Here is a 14,009-nt window from a genome sequence, read left to right as displayed (position 1 = left end):
GTATATATACGCACCCGACACGCCTCAGACTTTTAAGCTTAGGTTTTCAGAGACACCTAATTCATCTTTATTGCTTCACGCTTTTAACCTCACGGCTTTCAACAACCTTAATTCCTATTCGTCCCCTGGAATTTGTGTCGACCATCCCATCCCGTCCCATTTCTATTTACCAATTGCTCGAGTGGGTGCATAACCGCCCATTAACCACGGTGACAGCGCTTGTATTAACGTTGGATGTATATATACACACCGGAAGGCTTCAGACTTTTAAGCTCAGGTTTTCCGAAACCCTAATTCATCTTTATCGCTTCAGGCTTTTAAGCTCAGGCTTTCAAAAACCCTAATTCATCTTCGTGCCCTGCAATTTGTGTTGACCATCCCATCCTATCTCTATTTACCAATTGGCAAACCGCTGCATCCTCCTCCACCATTGCCGCCACATCTAACACTGCAATGGGTTCATCCTGCTGCACCCCTACCTCCGCCTCCAACGCGGCAGTGGGTGCATCCTGCTGCACCGAACCATGCGTATCCATTGCTGCACTGGGTGTATCCGCCTCGAGCGCTGCATCCTCCTCCACAGCTGCGTCCGCCTCCAGCGCCGCAGTGGGTGCATGCTGCTCCACCGATCCATGCGCCTCCACCGTCACAATGGGTGTATCCGTCTCTACCGTTGCCTCCGCCTCCACCACTGCTCAGTGGTACGACATTTTCATCAACCATAGAGGTGTTGATGTCAAGAAAAGCTTCCCCAGGTCTCTCTACCTTCGTCTTCCCGACAAAGGTTTGAGGGCATTTCTGAATCAACCTGAAATGCAAACCGGATACAATTTTCTTCACCAAATAGAATATGCTATTGAAACCACCTCCGTCCATGTGGCGATCATCTCCCCTAATCATGCTGAATCACCTTGGTGCCTAGATGAACTCGTAATGATGTTGCAGTCAAATATTCCTATTATCCCTGTGTTTTACCGTGTCACGCCTGCAGATATTCGGTGGACAAAGGGAAAGTATGCTCAAGACCTGAAAACACTGGAAGAAAAGATAAGTGATAAAGTGACGCCGCGATATGACTCCAACACACCATTCAAAATTGGAGAAACGCACTTGCGGAAGTTGCAAACAAACACGGTTTCGAGCTGGAGGTGCGCAATGGGTGAGAACAGATCAAGCTGGAATGGAAGGCGGGGTTTTCAAAATCTACAGGACAGATGTGGAGCGCATTTTGGGGATGGTGGAGTTGCCAGATATGGAACGCATTTCTACAAGGATGGTGTTACCAGAGATCTTATAGCTCCGTTGGAGGAACTGTCCGGACTCTTCCCTGCCTTCCTGGATGTCAGTGAAAAATTTAAGGCATCTAGAAGTGTGAGCGATCTCAATACATTGTGGCAAACTGAAAACCAATCACAGGTAATTAGAAATTTGTAGTGTTATCTTGCTATGTTTAGGCGATATTAATATCGCGCCACAACGTCTCAATAGAAATCGAACGTCTTGTTTGCAGATTGACCAGCCAACGGTTTTCTAAAATCTTTCTTGTCGTTGAACCATGAATATTTGCAGGTACCTTTGCAGCTGGCAGAATTTTTGGAGGTTTTGATTATACAGAGTTGTCTGAAACTGAAGAGCATACATGGATTGGAGCATACAGGGAAGCTTAGACCGTTAAATGTTGGCCGGTGCTGTGAGCTGGAAGAGCTGCCAAGTATGGAAACATTGACCTCTTTGGAGGAGTTTTACTCAGATGACTGTGTGAAGCGGAAGCGCATAAGGGGGTTGGAGCTGTGTGCAAAGCTTCGAGTGCTCAATCTTGCTAGTTGCTCCGAGTTAGAAGAGTTGCAGAGTATGGAAACATTGTTATATAAGGAGGATTAACATTGTTATAAAAGGAGGACTTTTACGCAGACGACTGTGTGAAGCTGAAGAGCATAAGGGGGTTGGAGCAGTGTACAAAGCTTCGGGAGCTCAATTGTGGTGGGTGCTTGGAGTTAGAAGAGCTACCGAGGATGGAAACGTTGAACTCTTTGGAGGAGTTTCACGCATATGAGTGTGTGAAGCGGAAGAGCATAAGGGGGTTGGAGCAGTGTACAAAACTCCGGGAGCTGTTGGTGGGTGTTCAGAGTTAGAAGAGCTTTCGAGGATCGAAACATTGTTATCTATATGGAGGAGTTTCACGCAAACGATTGTGTGAAGCTGAAGAGCATAAGGGGCCTGGTGCAGTGTACAAAGCTTCGGGTGCTCAATGTTGTAAGTGCTCCGAGTTAGAAGAGCTGCCGAGGATGGAAACTTTGGCATCTATGGAGGAATTTTACGCAGACGACTGTGTGAAGCTGAAGAACATAAGGGGGTTGGAGCAGTGTACAAAGCTTGGGAAGCTCAATGTTGGTGAGTGCTCGGAGTTAGAAGAGCTCCCGATGATGGAAACGTTGACCTCTTTGGAGGAGTTTCAGGCATACTAGTGTGTGAAGCTGAAGAGCATAAGGGGGTTGGAGCAGTGTACAAAGCTTCGGGCGTTCAATGTTGGTGGGTGCTACGAGTTAAAAGAGTTGCCGAGGATGGAAACATTGTTATCTATGGAGGAGTTTTAAGCAGACGACTGTGTGAAGCTGAAGAGCATAACGGGGTTGGAGCAGTGTACAAAGCTTCGTGAGCTCAATGTTGATGGGTGATCGGAGTTAGAAGATGTTGATGGGTGATCGGGGTCAGAAGAGTTGCCAGAGGATGAAAACATTGTTATCTATGGAGGAGTTTTACGCAGACGACTGTGTGAAGCTGAAGAGCATAAGGGGGTTGGAGCAGTGTACAAAGCTTCGGGAGCTCAATGTTGATGGGTGCTCGGAGTTAGAAGAGCTGCCGAGGATGGAAACTTTGGTATCTATGGAGGAGTTTTACGCAGACGACTATGTGAAGCTGAAGAGCATAAGGGGGTTATGGCAGTTGACAAGGCTTAGAGTGCTGAATGTTCGTAGGTGCTTGCAGCTAGAAGACGTGGAAGATGTTGAACAATGTAATGGAAACTTTGGTATCTATGGAGGAGTTTTACGCAGACGACTATGTGAAGCTGAAGAGCGTAAGGGGGTTATGGCAGTTGACAAGGCTTAGAGTGCTGAATGTTCGTAGGTGCTTAGAGGATATCGATGTCTCTGGATGTCCCAAATTACAGTGTCTGTTGTGGGAGTAAGAGGGGGACGAGCTTCGCCGACGATTAAAGGTAGGAATGCTAGTTACGTGAAAAACCAAGCAAGAAGAAGCCGGAAAAGTGAAGCAAACAGAAGCGGTGTTCGCAATGAGAAGGAAGATTTATCTTTGTAAGGGGTAGGCATAACACTGGAAAATATGTATGGCGTTGTTATTAATTATTATTTGATGGAATGGAGCTTTTCTATTTACATGGTTCACGTAATTTTTATCAAAATGAAAATAAATTAAAGCAGTTCTACCATCTCAAAGCTGGGGAATTGAAGTTTTGGTAACGGCCATATTTGAATATTGTGTATGATGCTATTGATAATCAGTTAAATCTAGCCCGCAATGCATACGGTATACCAAGGTCCGAATTACTGATTCATGTTGTTTTTATTGTGGCTGCATTGGGGTTGGACCATCCCTTTGCAAATGTGTAGCCATTGGCATATTTTTGCCACAGTTGGATGGGCAACTATTCCAGGTTGCTCATCATCATTCTCACTGTCATTCTAAACATTTCTGGAGGACTTTTGCAAAAGTCCTCCAGAAGTGCCAAGCTGAGTTCATGACTGCATATGGGATAAGCGACTCAGAATAACATCTGAAATTCTTAATAGTATAAAAACTAATCAAACGACAAGCATGGGAAGAAAAATTCAAAGACTTGATAGAAAATCTTTGAGTTGTCGAGCTCAAATGGTTGTTTTCTGCACAGGTTAATAGAACATATGGTACTGTACTCTACTGGTTGTCACCTATCATTTACTGCATCTATAGTTTTTGCAGGGTATGCTATCATATGTGATCCACCGTTAACTGCCATGACCATATTTACAGTCTTGCAATATTATGTGTCATGCAAGAGCCACCGAGAGTGTTACCTGACGTTCTGGCTTATATTGATTCAAGTTAAAGTCTCCCTAGATCGTCTGGACAAGTTATTACAAGATGATGAGCTGAGACAAGATGTTGGTGTGAGGAAAGCACTCGCTGGATCCCAGTATACCATCGAAATTCATCAAGTTATATTCAGTTGGGATCCAGAGTCTTCACTGCCAAAACCAACATTGAAGGGAATAAATCTGCAAATTAAAAGAGGGAGAAAAGGAAACAATTTGTGGCTCAGTGGGATCAGGGAAATCTGCTCTGATTTATACAATTCTTGGAGAAATCCCGAAAATTTCAGGAGATGTAAGTTGAACATAAACTATTCTTGAGCAGCAGTAACCATTTCATAGTTCAACAAAATTTTAGATGCAGTTTCTTTGCTTTCTTTAGTGTGTTTTGTAGCACATATATTTATATAGAAATTCTTTCATAAACTTTTTGATTGCACTGCGTGCAGGTTCAAGTATATGGTAGTGTTGCCTACTTGGCACAAACAGCTTGGATTCAGAGTGGGACTGTCAGAGATAACATATTCTATGGGAAACCAATGGACAAAATTCAGTACATGAAGGCAATAAAAGATTGTACATTAGACCAGGATATAGAGAGTTTTGCTCATGGAGACATAACAGAGATTGGGGAGAGAGGATTGAATATGAGTGGAGGACAAAAATAGAGGATTCAGTTGGCCAGAGCAGTATATAATGATGCCGACATTTATCTATTGGATGACACCTTCAACTCTATTTAATGTGAGAAATCATTTTGTTTTGTGACTTGATTTTTTGGTTTTGTCTGAGTTGATTTCTTGCTCTTTGATATGCATAAAGGGAGTATTCAGTTTTGAAACAATTGAAAATAGGGATTGAATGTATGATTCTTATAAACTTAAATTACTTGCAGGACTGTGTGATGGGAGCATTGACAATGAAAACAATAGTATTAGTCACACATCAAGTGGAATTTCTTCCTACCGTCGATAAAATCCTGGTAGACACATAATCTATCTTCTATGGACTCAATCAGAAAATTCACTTTATGAAATGTCGTGGTTTCTTACAAGTTACTCTTCCTTCTGGAGTTTTGAATATGGTGGCATATCTCATCTATCTTCACAGGTCATGGAAGGTGGATAAATCAAGGAAGCTGGGAGCTATGAGCAAATATTAACAGCAGGACAAAAGCAACTTGTTAATGCGCACAGGGAAGCCATGACTTCTGCTAACCCAGTGAATTATCCTGCTTCAGTTTGATCTCAACAAACTAACATAAACCCATTAGAACTTCCCAGGACACAGAGTGCAAGTGCACTGGTTAGAGAAGAAAGTGTAGCAGATATTTCCTTTAACACAGGGCAATTGATTGCAGAAGAAGAGAAGGAAATAGGAGATGTAGGATTGCAACAATACTGTGATTATATTCGTGTAGCAGAAGGGGCATCACTTTTCCCTTGCATTGTACTATCACAAGAAGCATTTGTTGTTGGTCTAGTAGCATCTAACAATTGGCTTGGGCCTTGGTGGTTTATGATCATTAAGGCCGTTCAAAACCACCGGGTCCAAGCCAACAAGATTACCTTTTCCTTTGGTTACACAGATTTGGGAAAATTTGATTCCTGAAATAGAAGAGTCTCTTACAACCACCTCTGTACATCTGGTATTTTCTAACTCAATTTCCTTAATAGCTTTAGATCCTTATTAATCCAGATCTATCATAAAACGATAGATGGAGATTATACAAGCTCGGAGCCATATTATCCCAGATCTATTGGGTGATCAGAGGTATCCATTTTTCTTGGCACTCCTTACAGTTCGCTTTGTTTGATCCTTCTAAAGTTTAAGCAAATCAAAATTTAACACAGGCATATCTAAAGTTGAAGTAAACTATGTTAGAATGTAAGTCCAAAGTTAATGTGGATCTATGCTAAACTGGTTGTTTTTATACTTTTTAATTTGTAATATATCCTGGAGCTATGAAAAACTAATTGTTCTCTACATTCAGTAATAGAAAGACAAAAACACATACTCAGGGATCTTCTCCATCACAGGGTATAGAACAACTCTTATAGTAATTCAAACACAATAGCTTGCGGTGGCCTTACATAGCATACAATAAGCATTTCAAACAAATTGTTGAGGTTGAGACCTTGTGACATGGAGATAAATTCAAATGCATTCATTAACACAGACTGTGTCTCTTTCTTCTCCATGACAAGATGATCCTAATTAAAAGAAGTAGCAAAAACCTAGTCAAAAGATTGTTCCTTGAATATTCAGAATTTGGAAAACAACATTTCACACACAAGATCCTACTTCTGAATCATTAAAAACAGCATCTACTTCATTCGAATTATCTCCTTTTCTTCTTGGAACTTAGGTGGCTTGTAACCCTTCTTAAACTATTCATTCGCTAAAATCTCAGGTACTGTAATACGCTACCAATGGGGGATATAAGTATGCATGTCAGTTTGTTGCAAAGCTCATTACAAAAAAGAAGTGCAATCTCATCACACAAAAATCCATAACTTTTTAATCTTTTCAAATTCTATTGCTGTCAAGTATGAGATGGATTCAAATAAAAGTGAAGGTAATCCATGGGACAAGCTGAACTGTTAATTTTAGGTATGTTCTATCCCTAGAGCAATTTATTTCAATTTTCCTAGATTAGCAATCACATCAGCATTAAAGTAAATTGCAGATAGAACATAAACATAGATCGCAAAAGACAAGCCAAGACAAGAGGACACAAGATGTGGCGCTAGCCACGGACAAACCCCAATGTGGAGAAACCCTCGATCAATTCTTCTTATATGTTCTTCAATAGTTCAACAGAGAGAGAGAGAGAGAGAGATAGTACATATACAACACAAGTCAACACTTTGACTTATCTAAGTATGAGCATAGATCATCTCTAAGTAGATGATATATGACGTAGCTAAACTCAGTTGAAGACATGCTACTTCAACTGATTTTCCAAGGTGACTCCATCACCTATCATTGTGTTGCACCTCGTCATCATGCTGCACCTCACTGTGCTGCATCGTGTTGCACCCATCATCACTATGCTGGACCTCATTACCATGCTGCACACATCATACCGCTGCATCTTCCGGTACTGCAACATCTTGTTGTACCTTGTCATCTTGCTGCACCTACCAATGCTACCTCATCTTGTACCTTACTGTGCCCATCATGCTGCATCTCATTGTAGCATTTAATATCACTGTACTATACTAGCAAGTGCTGCACACAACATGCTGCACTTCACTTTGTCATGATGCCCATCATTGTGCTGTAGCATTTCACATCATGCTGCCCCTTATCACAATGCTGTCACTGCTCATACTGCTGCACCATGATTGCTTGCTGTCCCATGCAAGCACCATGTCCTTGCTGTCCCATCTACCATGCTCCACCATGATTGCATTTGCTGCTGTCCCACTGTTAGCGTTGCTGTACCATGCTGCTATCCTGATTGGCTATTGTTGCTGTCCCATTGCTGCTGGTAAGGACTTCTTGTGACAGTATATAGAATCTCCTCATAAATGAAGAGACCTCTCGAATCAAACATGACCCAACACATCTCCAAACACTGCTCCAAATATGTTTGTACCACTGTTTTACGAAACGGCCGAGTTGAAACCGAAACGGCCGTTTCGGACCGTTTCAATAGCCAGCTCAATGACCCGGCCCATGACCCGGCTCGGCTGACCGAGTCAGCTATGACTCGGTCAACCCGGCCGGGTCCGTATTGACTCGGCCGAGTCATGGAAAGGACGGCTGGGCAGCGGTTTTTATAAAAAAAATTCATTTTTTTGCTGATATTTGGTAAAGTTAAGTAGGGTTTGTGGATTCCAAAGGGTAATGGAATATTGTTAAATGCTTTTGGGGTCCATTTCCCCCTCCCAAACTCTATTTAAGACAGCCAAATGCTCTCATTTCACTCACAGCAGTCTTATGCATTTGAGTGAGATTCTTCTTTGAGAGTTAGTGAGCAGTTCTTGAGCTTGTTTTGGAGCAGCAGTGAGGAGTCTTGGAGGAGCATTGTAGCTGGAGTGAGGAGCTTCTTGGGCAGCCATTTGGAGCAGCATTGAGGTGCTGATTCTTGGAGCAAGCTTGAGGAGGCAGTTTGTGCCTGGAGGTATTTTTTTCCACCTCTATAAATCTGTTTTTACTTAGTAAATTTTAGGTGCATATCAAGATAGCTTAGAGAGTGTTTTTAGTCAAATAAATGAACATTGAATCAAATTTTTTTTTTTTTTTTCATTTTCAGATTGTTTTCCTAGTCAAAAAATGGCACCTAGAGCAAAAGATCCTGCTTGGGCATATGTTGAAATGGTTGATAGTGAGATATGTTGCAAGTTTTGCCATAGGAAAATTAAGTCAGGTCCTGGGGGGATTCATAGGCTGAAACAACACTTGGCAGGGATTAAAGGCAATATTACTCCATGTCCCTCTGATCAAATTGGGGAGATTAGAAAGAATTTGTTGGAAAGCTTTGAAAAATTTAAAGAAGAAAAGACTAGGCAAAAAGAGATACAGGCTGAAATTGGGAGGAAGAGGGAGATACAAAGAATGATGGCTGCCAACCCCCACTATGAGTTTGAGGGTTCTTCCTCTATCCCTCAAACTGATGCATCAAACCCTTTCCGTTATGTTCCTCCCTCTTTTGCTTCTGTTCAAGATAAGGGAAAGGGTAGAATGAAGGGTGATGGGACTATCAAAAGTTTTTTCACTCACTCAGGCTCCTCTCCATCAGATGCACATGGTCCTGAAGTTAGTATTAGTAAAGGTCTTGCTCAGCCCACTTTAGATGACCATTGGAAGAAAGAATTGAGGGAGACTGCTTGTGACTACATAGCTAGATGGTGGTATGATGCTGATATCCCCTTTAATGCTGCTCGTTCACCATATTATGAGCCTATGTTTGAGGCTATACATGCTGCTGGAAAAGGCTTCAAAGGCCCTACTATGCAAGAGCTAAGGGGGTTTCGTTTGCAGAAAGAAATTAAATCAATTAATGAGTATTTGCAAGATTTCAAGGAATCATGGGCAAGAACAGGGTGTACCATCATGTCAGATGGATGGACTGATCAAAGAAATCGTACCATCATAAACTTTCTTGTCTTCTGCCCACAGGGAACCATGTTTTTAAAATCAGTTGATGCATCTGATAAGGTAAAAGATGGCCACTTGTTGTTTCAGCTATTGGATGAGGTTATTGAGGATGTGGGGGTGGCTAATGTTGTTCAAATCATCACAGACAATGCCTCTAACTATGTTCTTGCTGGTAGACTGTTAGAGGAAAAACACAAGACCATCTTTTGGACCCCATGCGCTGCACATTGCATAGACCTCATGCTTGAGGATATTGGAAAATTAGATTAGGTCAAAAACACTGTAGATAATGCCAAAAGCATAACAAAATTTATCTACAATCATACACTGGTTTTGAGTCTCATGAGGAAACACACTGGAGGCAAGGATATTATTAGGCCTGCCATCACTAGATTTGCTACACATTTTTTGACATTGCAATCTATGCTTTCCCAACATAGAAACTTGCAAAAGATGTTTTCCAGTGATGATTGGAATCAAAGCAGTTGGTCTAACAAACCAGAAGGCAGAGAATTGAAAAGGAAAGTCCATGATGAAACTTTTTGGAGAAAGGCAGCAGAGATTGTGAAGCTTGCTGAGCCACTAGTTAAGGTGTTGCGGTTGGTGGATGGGTAAAGGTTGGCCATGGGCTTCATTTATGAGGCTATGGATCAAGCAAAGGAGCAAATAAAGACAGGATACAAGGATAGAGTGGCAAAGTATGGGCCCATTTGGGCAATCATTGATGAAAGATGGAACAATCAACTCCATCGCCCTATACATGCAGCTGGGTATCTTTTGAACCCACGGTATCATTATAAAGCTAAGGAGTCAGGAGCTTTGAGGGGGGAGGTCAGAGATGGGCTGGTTGATTGCATTGAGCGCATGGTCCCATCGGAGTCTGATCAGCTGCTGATACATCAGCAGGTCACATCCTTCAGCAATGCAACAGGTACCTTTGGGAAGAACCTAGCAAAGATTGCAAGAGAAGCAGATGAGCCAGGTAAACAAAAATTTCAATTTTCAATTTCTTAATGGTTTTACTTTTTTTATTAAAGTTTTTTAAATCATTTATAATTTGAAAGTTAGATATAATTTGTAATTTTGTTGAGCTTCAGCCTTCATCTAACTCATAATTCATTACACTCCTATGTTTTTTGCAGCACAATGGTGGGAGGCCTTTGGTGGCCAGTGCCCTGAATTGCAAAGGTTTGCAATTCGTATTTTGAGTCAAACTTGCAGTGCATCTGGGTGTGAGCGCAATTGGTCTGTCTTTGAGAGGATTCACATAAAGAAGAGAAACCGTTTGGAGCAAAAACGGTTGAATGATCTAGTTTTTGTCCAATACAACCTTCGGCTCAGACGGAACCAATTGCTGAACAAAAGACCTGATTCAGATCCCATTGTGTTGGAAGACATTGATCCAACATCAGATTGGGTAGTGGAGAGTCGTCTACCAGAGTTTGATCCTAATGAGGATCTTGAGATTGATCAACTTGGTGTTGAACATGCACTGCAGCCTGTTCAGTTGAATGCAGATCCCGATCCACCAGCCTCAGTCTCACAGCCAGCTAGTAGGACTCCAGTTGTAGGTGCTTCGCCTTCCTCTGCTCAGCCACGACAGAAGTGCAGCCGCATTTGTACTCTATCTCAGCTTGCATCTGCTGCACAGCCTAGTGGTACTGGCACCACTTCTACAGTTGCAGTTGGAGACGATGATGATGAGGAGGAGCCATGGGGCCCCTTGTCTGACTCTGATGATGATGATCCAGAGATTGGTCGAGATGATCTTGGCTCCTCTGGCAGTAGCTACTAGCCTCCTTGGTTATTTGTATTTTGTTTTGACTCTTGAGTCTTTGATCATGTATGATAGACTACAGTTGACTATGTATTTACTATTGCCATTGGGTACCACCGTACCATTTTGATATAATGGATTGGTTCATGAGCCTACTTTGATCATATGTTGTCTTCCATGTATATTATAATGTTGTGTGTTTGGAAACTTGAATGAAAATCTTTAAAATTATGTTTAAAATATTTAAAATTATGTTTTTTTATAAAAAAAAAAAATATTTAATGTATTTTTTACAACGACCGAGTCATTGAAATCGAGCCGGCCGAGTCATTACCGAGTCGGAGTCCGAGTCGGAGTCGATCCTCGGCCGAGTCCGAGTTGTAAAACATTGGTTTGTACACTGCTGTTCGTGACTGTTCTGGTTAGGGCACTAGGGCACACTGCTGCAGCCCTAAACTCCTTGCACAGTCCTTGAACAGCCCTCTGAAAAGCTGCGGCACACCCTTAAGAGACACCTCCTTTGCTACGCTGTTGCCTAGGGTCAATATCAGCCCTTAATCTGCCCCTACGCAAGCCTTGCTGTGGTGCTAAGGCCTGCGACCTAGCACACAATAGTCCTGTAGCCTTAGGTCCCTCAAAACAGTGCCTAAACAAGCAGCGTTTAGCCCTTAAGGGCTTGGCCTAGTACACAACATACTCGCCTCCATTACAGCAACTCGGACCCTGTAATAAACCCAAAACAGTCCTCCTTTGTCATGCTGTTCCTACCTCCTTATGCTGCGGCTAGGGCATGTTATAACCCTCCTTGACTGCGGCTAGGTACAACTTGTTAAGGCCTCCTCTATAGCTGCGTCTAGGGCTTGTTATAACTCTCCTTCTTGACTGCGTCCTCTAGGTTATGTGTAGAAGCTAGGGCTGTGCCAGGACTGCGTCTAGGGCTTGTAGAGGGCAGCGTGTAGGCCTCCTTCCCTCCTGCGTCTTAGGGCTACTTCCTCCTAGATTTCTCTCACACTAAAACTCAAAACAAGTGGAGAGAAATCAAGAGAGAAGTGTGTGTGAAATGACCCTCAAGTCATCTCCTTTTGTACTAAAGCATTGAGCACATGTGGGGGTTATTTGGTTGCTGGCTGACCTTGATGAATTGTTTTATAATACATAAATTCATGACTCCATGAATACTTATCGGAATCGGATGATCTTTAAATCAATCCCACACCTCTTGATGAGAGGAGTCCAAGAAAAATATCAGCGGCCATAAATAAGATGACCCACATGGAGTTTGGCCCTAGTTGCCAATTTTAACATGAACATATTTGCAACGTTATAGAATACAATTAAATACCATTTCACTTGCTATCTTTGGCTCCGGATCCAAAATTCACAAAATCAGTATTTTTGCACTAGAAGAAAACCATGGAGGGCAGGTGAAATCGGCTTTATAAATCTACAGTTCGGTGGCAGCATGCCAGTCGCTCGGTTCTATTTTTATTGAAGTGCTATAAAGAAAAGTAAATACAGCAAAAGTATGCAACTTTGGGTTGATCCTGGCGTTCTTGCATTCTTACTTTTTTATATATTGTCAGAAGATAGTAAATACAGCAAAAATATGTAACTTTGGGTTGATCTGGCATTCTTGCATTCTTACTTTTTATTAGTGTCGGAAGATCTGATTCATCGAAAAGCAAGTAACCCGCCATCAAAACAAATAGGATATCCAAACTAGTTAATTTGTGCTTCTCATTTTTGTATCTAGATGCAAGCTTGTCATTTGGAAGGCTACATGAAGAACCTACTTTTGCAAGGTTTTTATGAAATTAACCCTAGCTATTGGGCACACTCTGAAATTAACCATAGCTATTGGGCACACTCAAGAGAGGGAACAGACCATTACAATTTACATTATGGGTGTACTATCTTACATGGTCAAGACTCAACCCTTGTCAACATGTTGACTATGGTTGTCTTTGGTAACAAAGGTTTAATGGGTCTCTTTCTCTTGTTTGTTTCAAGTTCAGTCTCGTTTTCTAGTTGTAAACCCTGCAACTGCTCCATATACAGTAAGCCTAACGAGTTATTTTGTGTTAGTTTAAAGAAGCTTGTTACCAGGTGCAGTATGCATTAAGGTTAATATGCCATGAGATACATTTGACTTATATGGTTTGTTTGTTTAATGCAGCCTTCTTTCTCTTGTTTGTTTCAAGTTCAGTCTTGTTTTCTAGTTGTAAATCCTGCAACTGCAACATATACAGTAAGCCTAACGAGTTATTTTGTGTTAGTTTAAGGAAGCTTGTTACCAGGTGCGTATGCATTAAGGTTAATATGCCATGAGATACATTTGCCTTCCACGGTTTGCTTGTTTAATGTAGCCTTCATTCAGATAATGGAATGTATTTTCAGCAGAAATATGTGAAATGTTGACGAAGGTTTAAAGGGTCTCTCTAGCCGGGGAGAATGCTATTCCAAGATTTGATCAAGATGCATACAATCAGATTGTCAGAATGCCATAATATGGTCATAACACCACAGTGGAACCCATGTGTGCATTCACTTATTTGAGAATGAACCAGCATTTGTTCCAGCCTGAAAATTGGAGGTTATTTGTCTCATTTGTTAGAAAAATGGCACAAGGAGGGGCCTCAAATTCATGGGAGCATGAACATAGTGATAGACTGCCACGGTCCCATCGGTCCACGAGGTTCTGCACTCATGCATAGTTAGGCCTATTTTTATAATTATAATATAATATTTTATTTTTACAACTATAAATTTATAAATATTATATTCATAATTATTATGATTACGGTAGGATTATATATTATATTTTTTTAAATGGAAATATTAATTTGGGTTTTTTTTATTAGATGAAATTTATGATATGATATTTTTTAATTTATTATATTATATAATTAAATTTTTTTGTAATATTTATAATTAATTATTGGAAATTAAAATTGAAAATAGCTTAATTAAGAATTTGATAACATTTTAAATTAGGTTTTTAAAAGATGACACATATATATATTTAATTTTTTTTT

The 14,009-nt window shown here is 41.1% G+C and overlaps 2 protein-coding genes across 2 annotated transcripts; both read left to right on the top strand.

Moving 5' to 3' along the window:
* The first annotated feature begins 252 nt into the window (after positions 1 to 252).
* LOC149174013 (uncharacterized) lies at positions 253 to 3,447 on the top strand. Its single transcript, XM_089419135.1, has 2 exons — positions 253 to 1,416; positions 1,570 to 3,447. The coding sequence occupies exons 1-2, from the start codon at positions 454 to 456 to the stop codon at positions 1,879 to 1,881; spliced, it is 1,275 nt and encodes a 424-aa protein (XP_089275261.1). The 5' UTR covers positions 253 to 453; the 3' UTR covers positions 1,882 to 3,447.
* LOC149174014 (uncharacterized) lies at positions 2,689 to 3,447 on the top strand. Its single transcript, XM_089419136.1, has one exon. The coding sequence runs from the start codon at positions 2,689 to 2,691 to the stop codon at positions 3,106 to 3,108; it is 420 nt and encodes a 139-aa protein (XP_089275262.1). The 3' UTR covers positions 3,109 to 3,447.
* Positions 3,448 to 14,009: the final 10,562 nt, after the last annotated feature.

Source organism: Pinus tabuliformis, chromosome 4_1 (genome assembly GCF_031772625.1).
Source record: "Pinus tabuliformis cultivar Carrire ecotype Pingquan chromosome 4_1, CPIR1, whole genome shotgun sequence".
Taxonomy (NCBI): Eukaryota; Viridiplantae; Streptophyta; class Pinopsida; order Pinales; family Pinaceae; genus Pinus; species Pinus tabuliformis.
The sequence above is the reverse complement of the archived record's forward strand: the minus strand, read 5'-3'. Positions and strand labels throughout refer to the sequence as shown.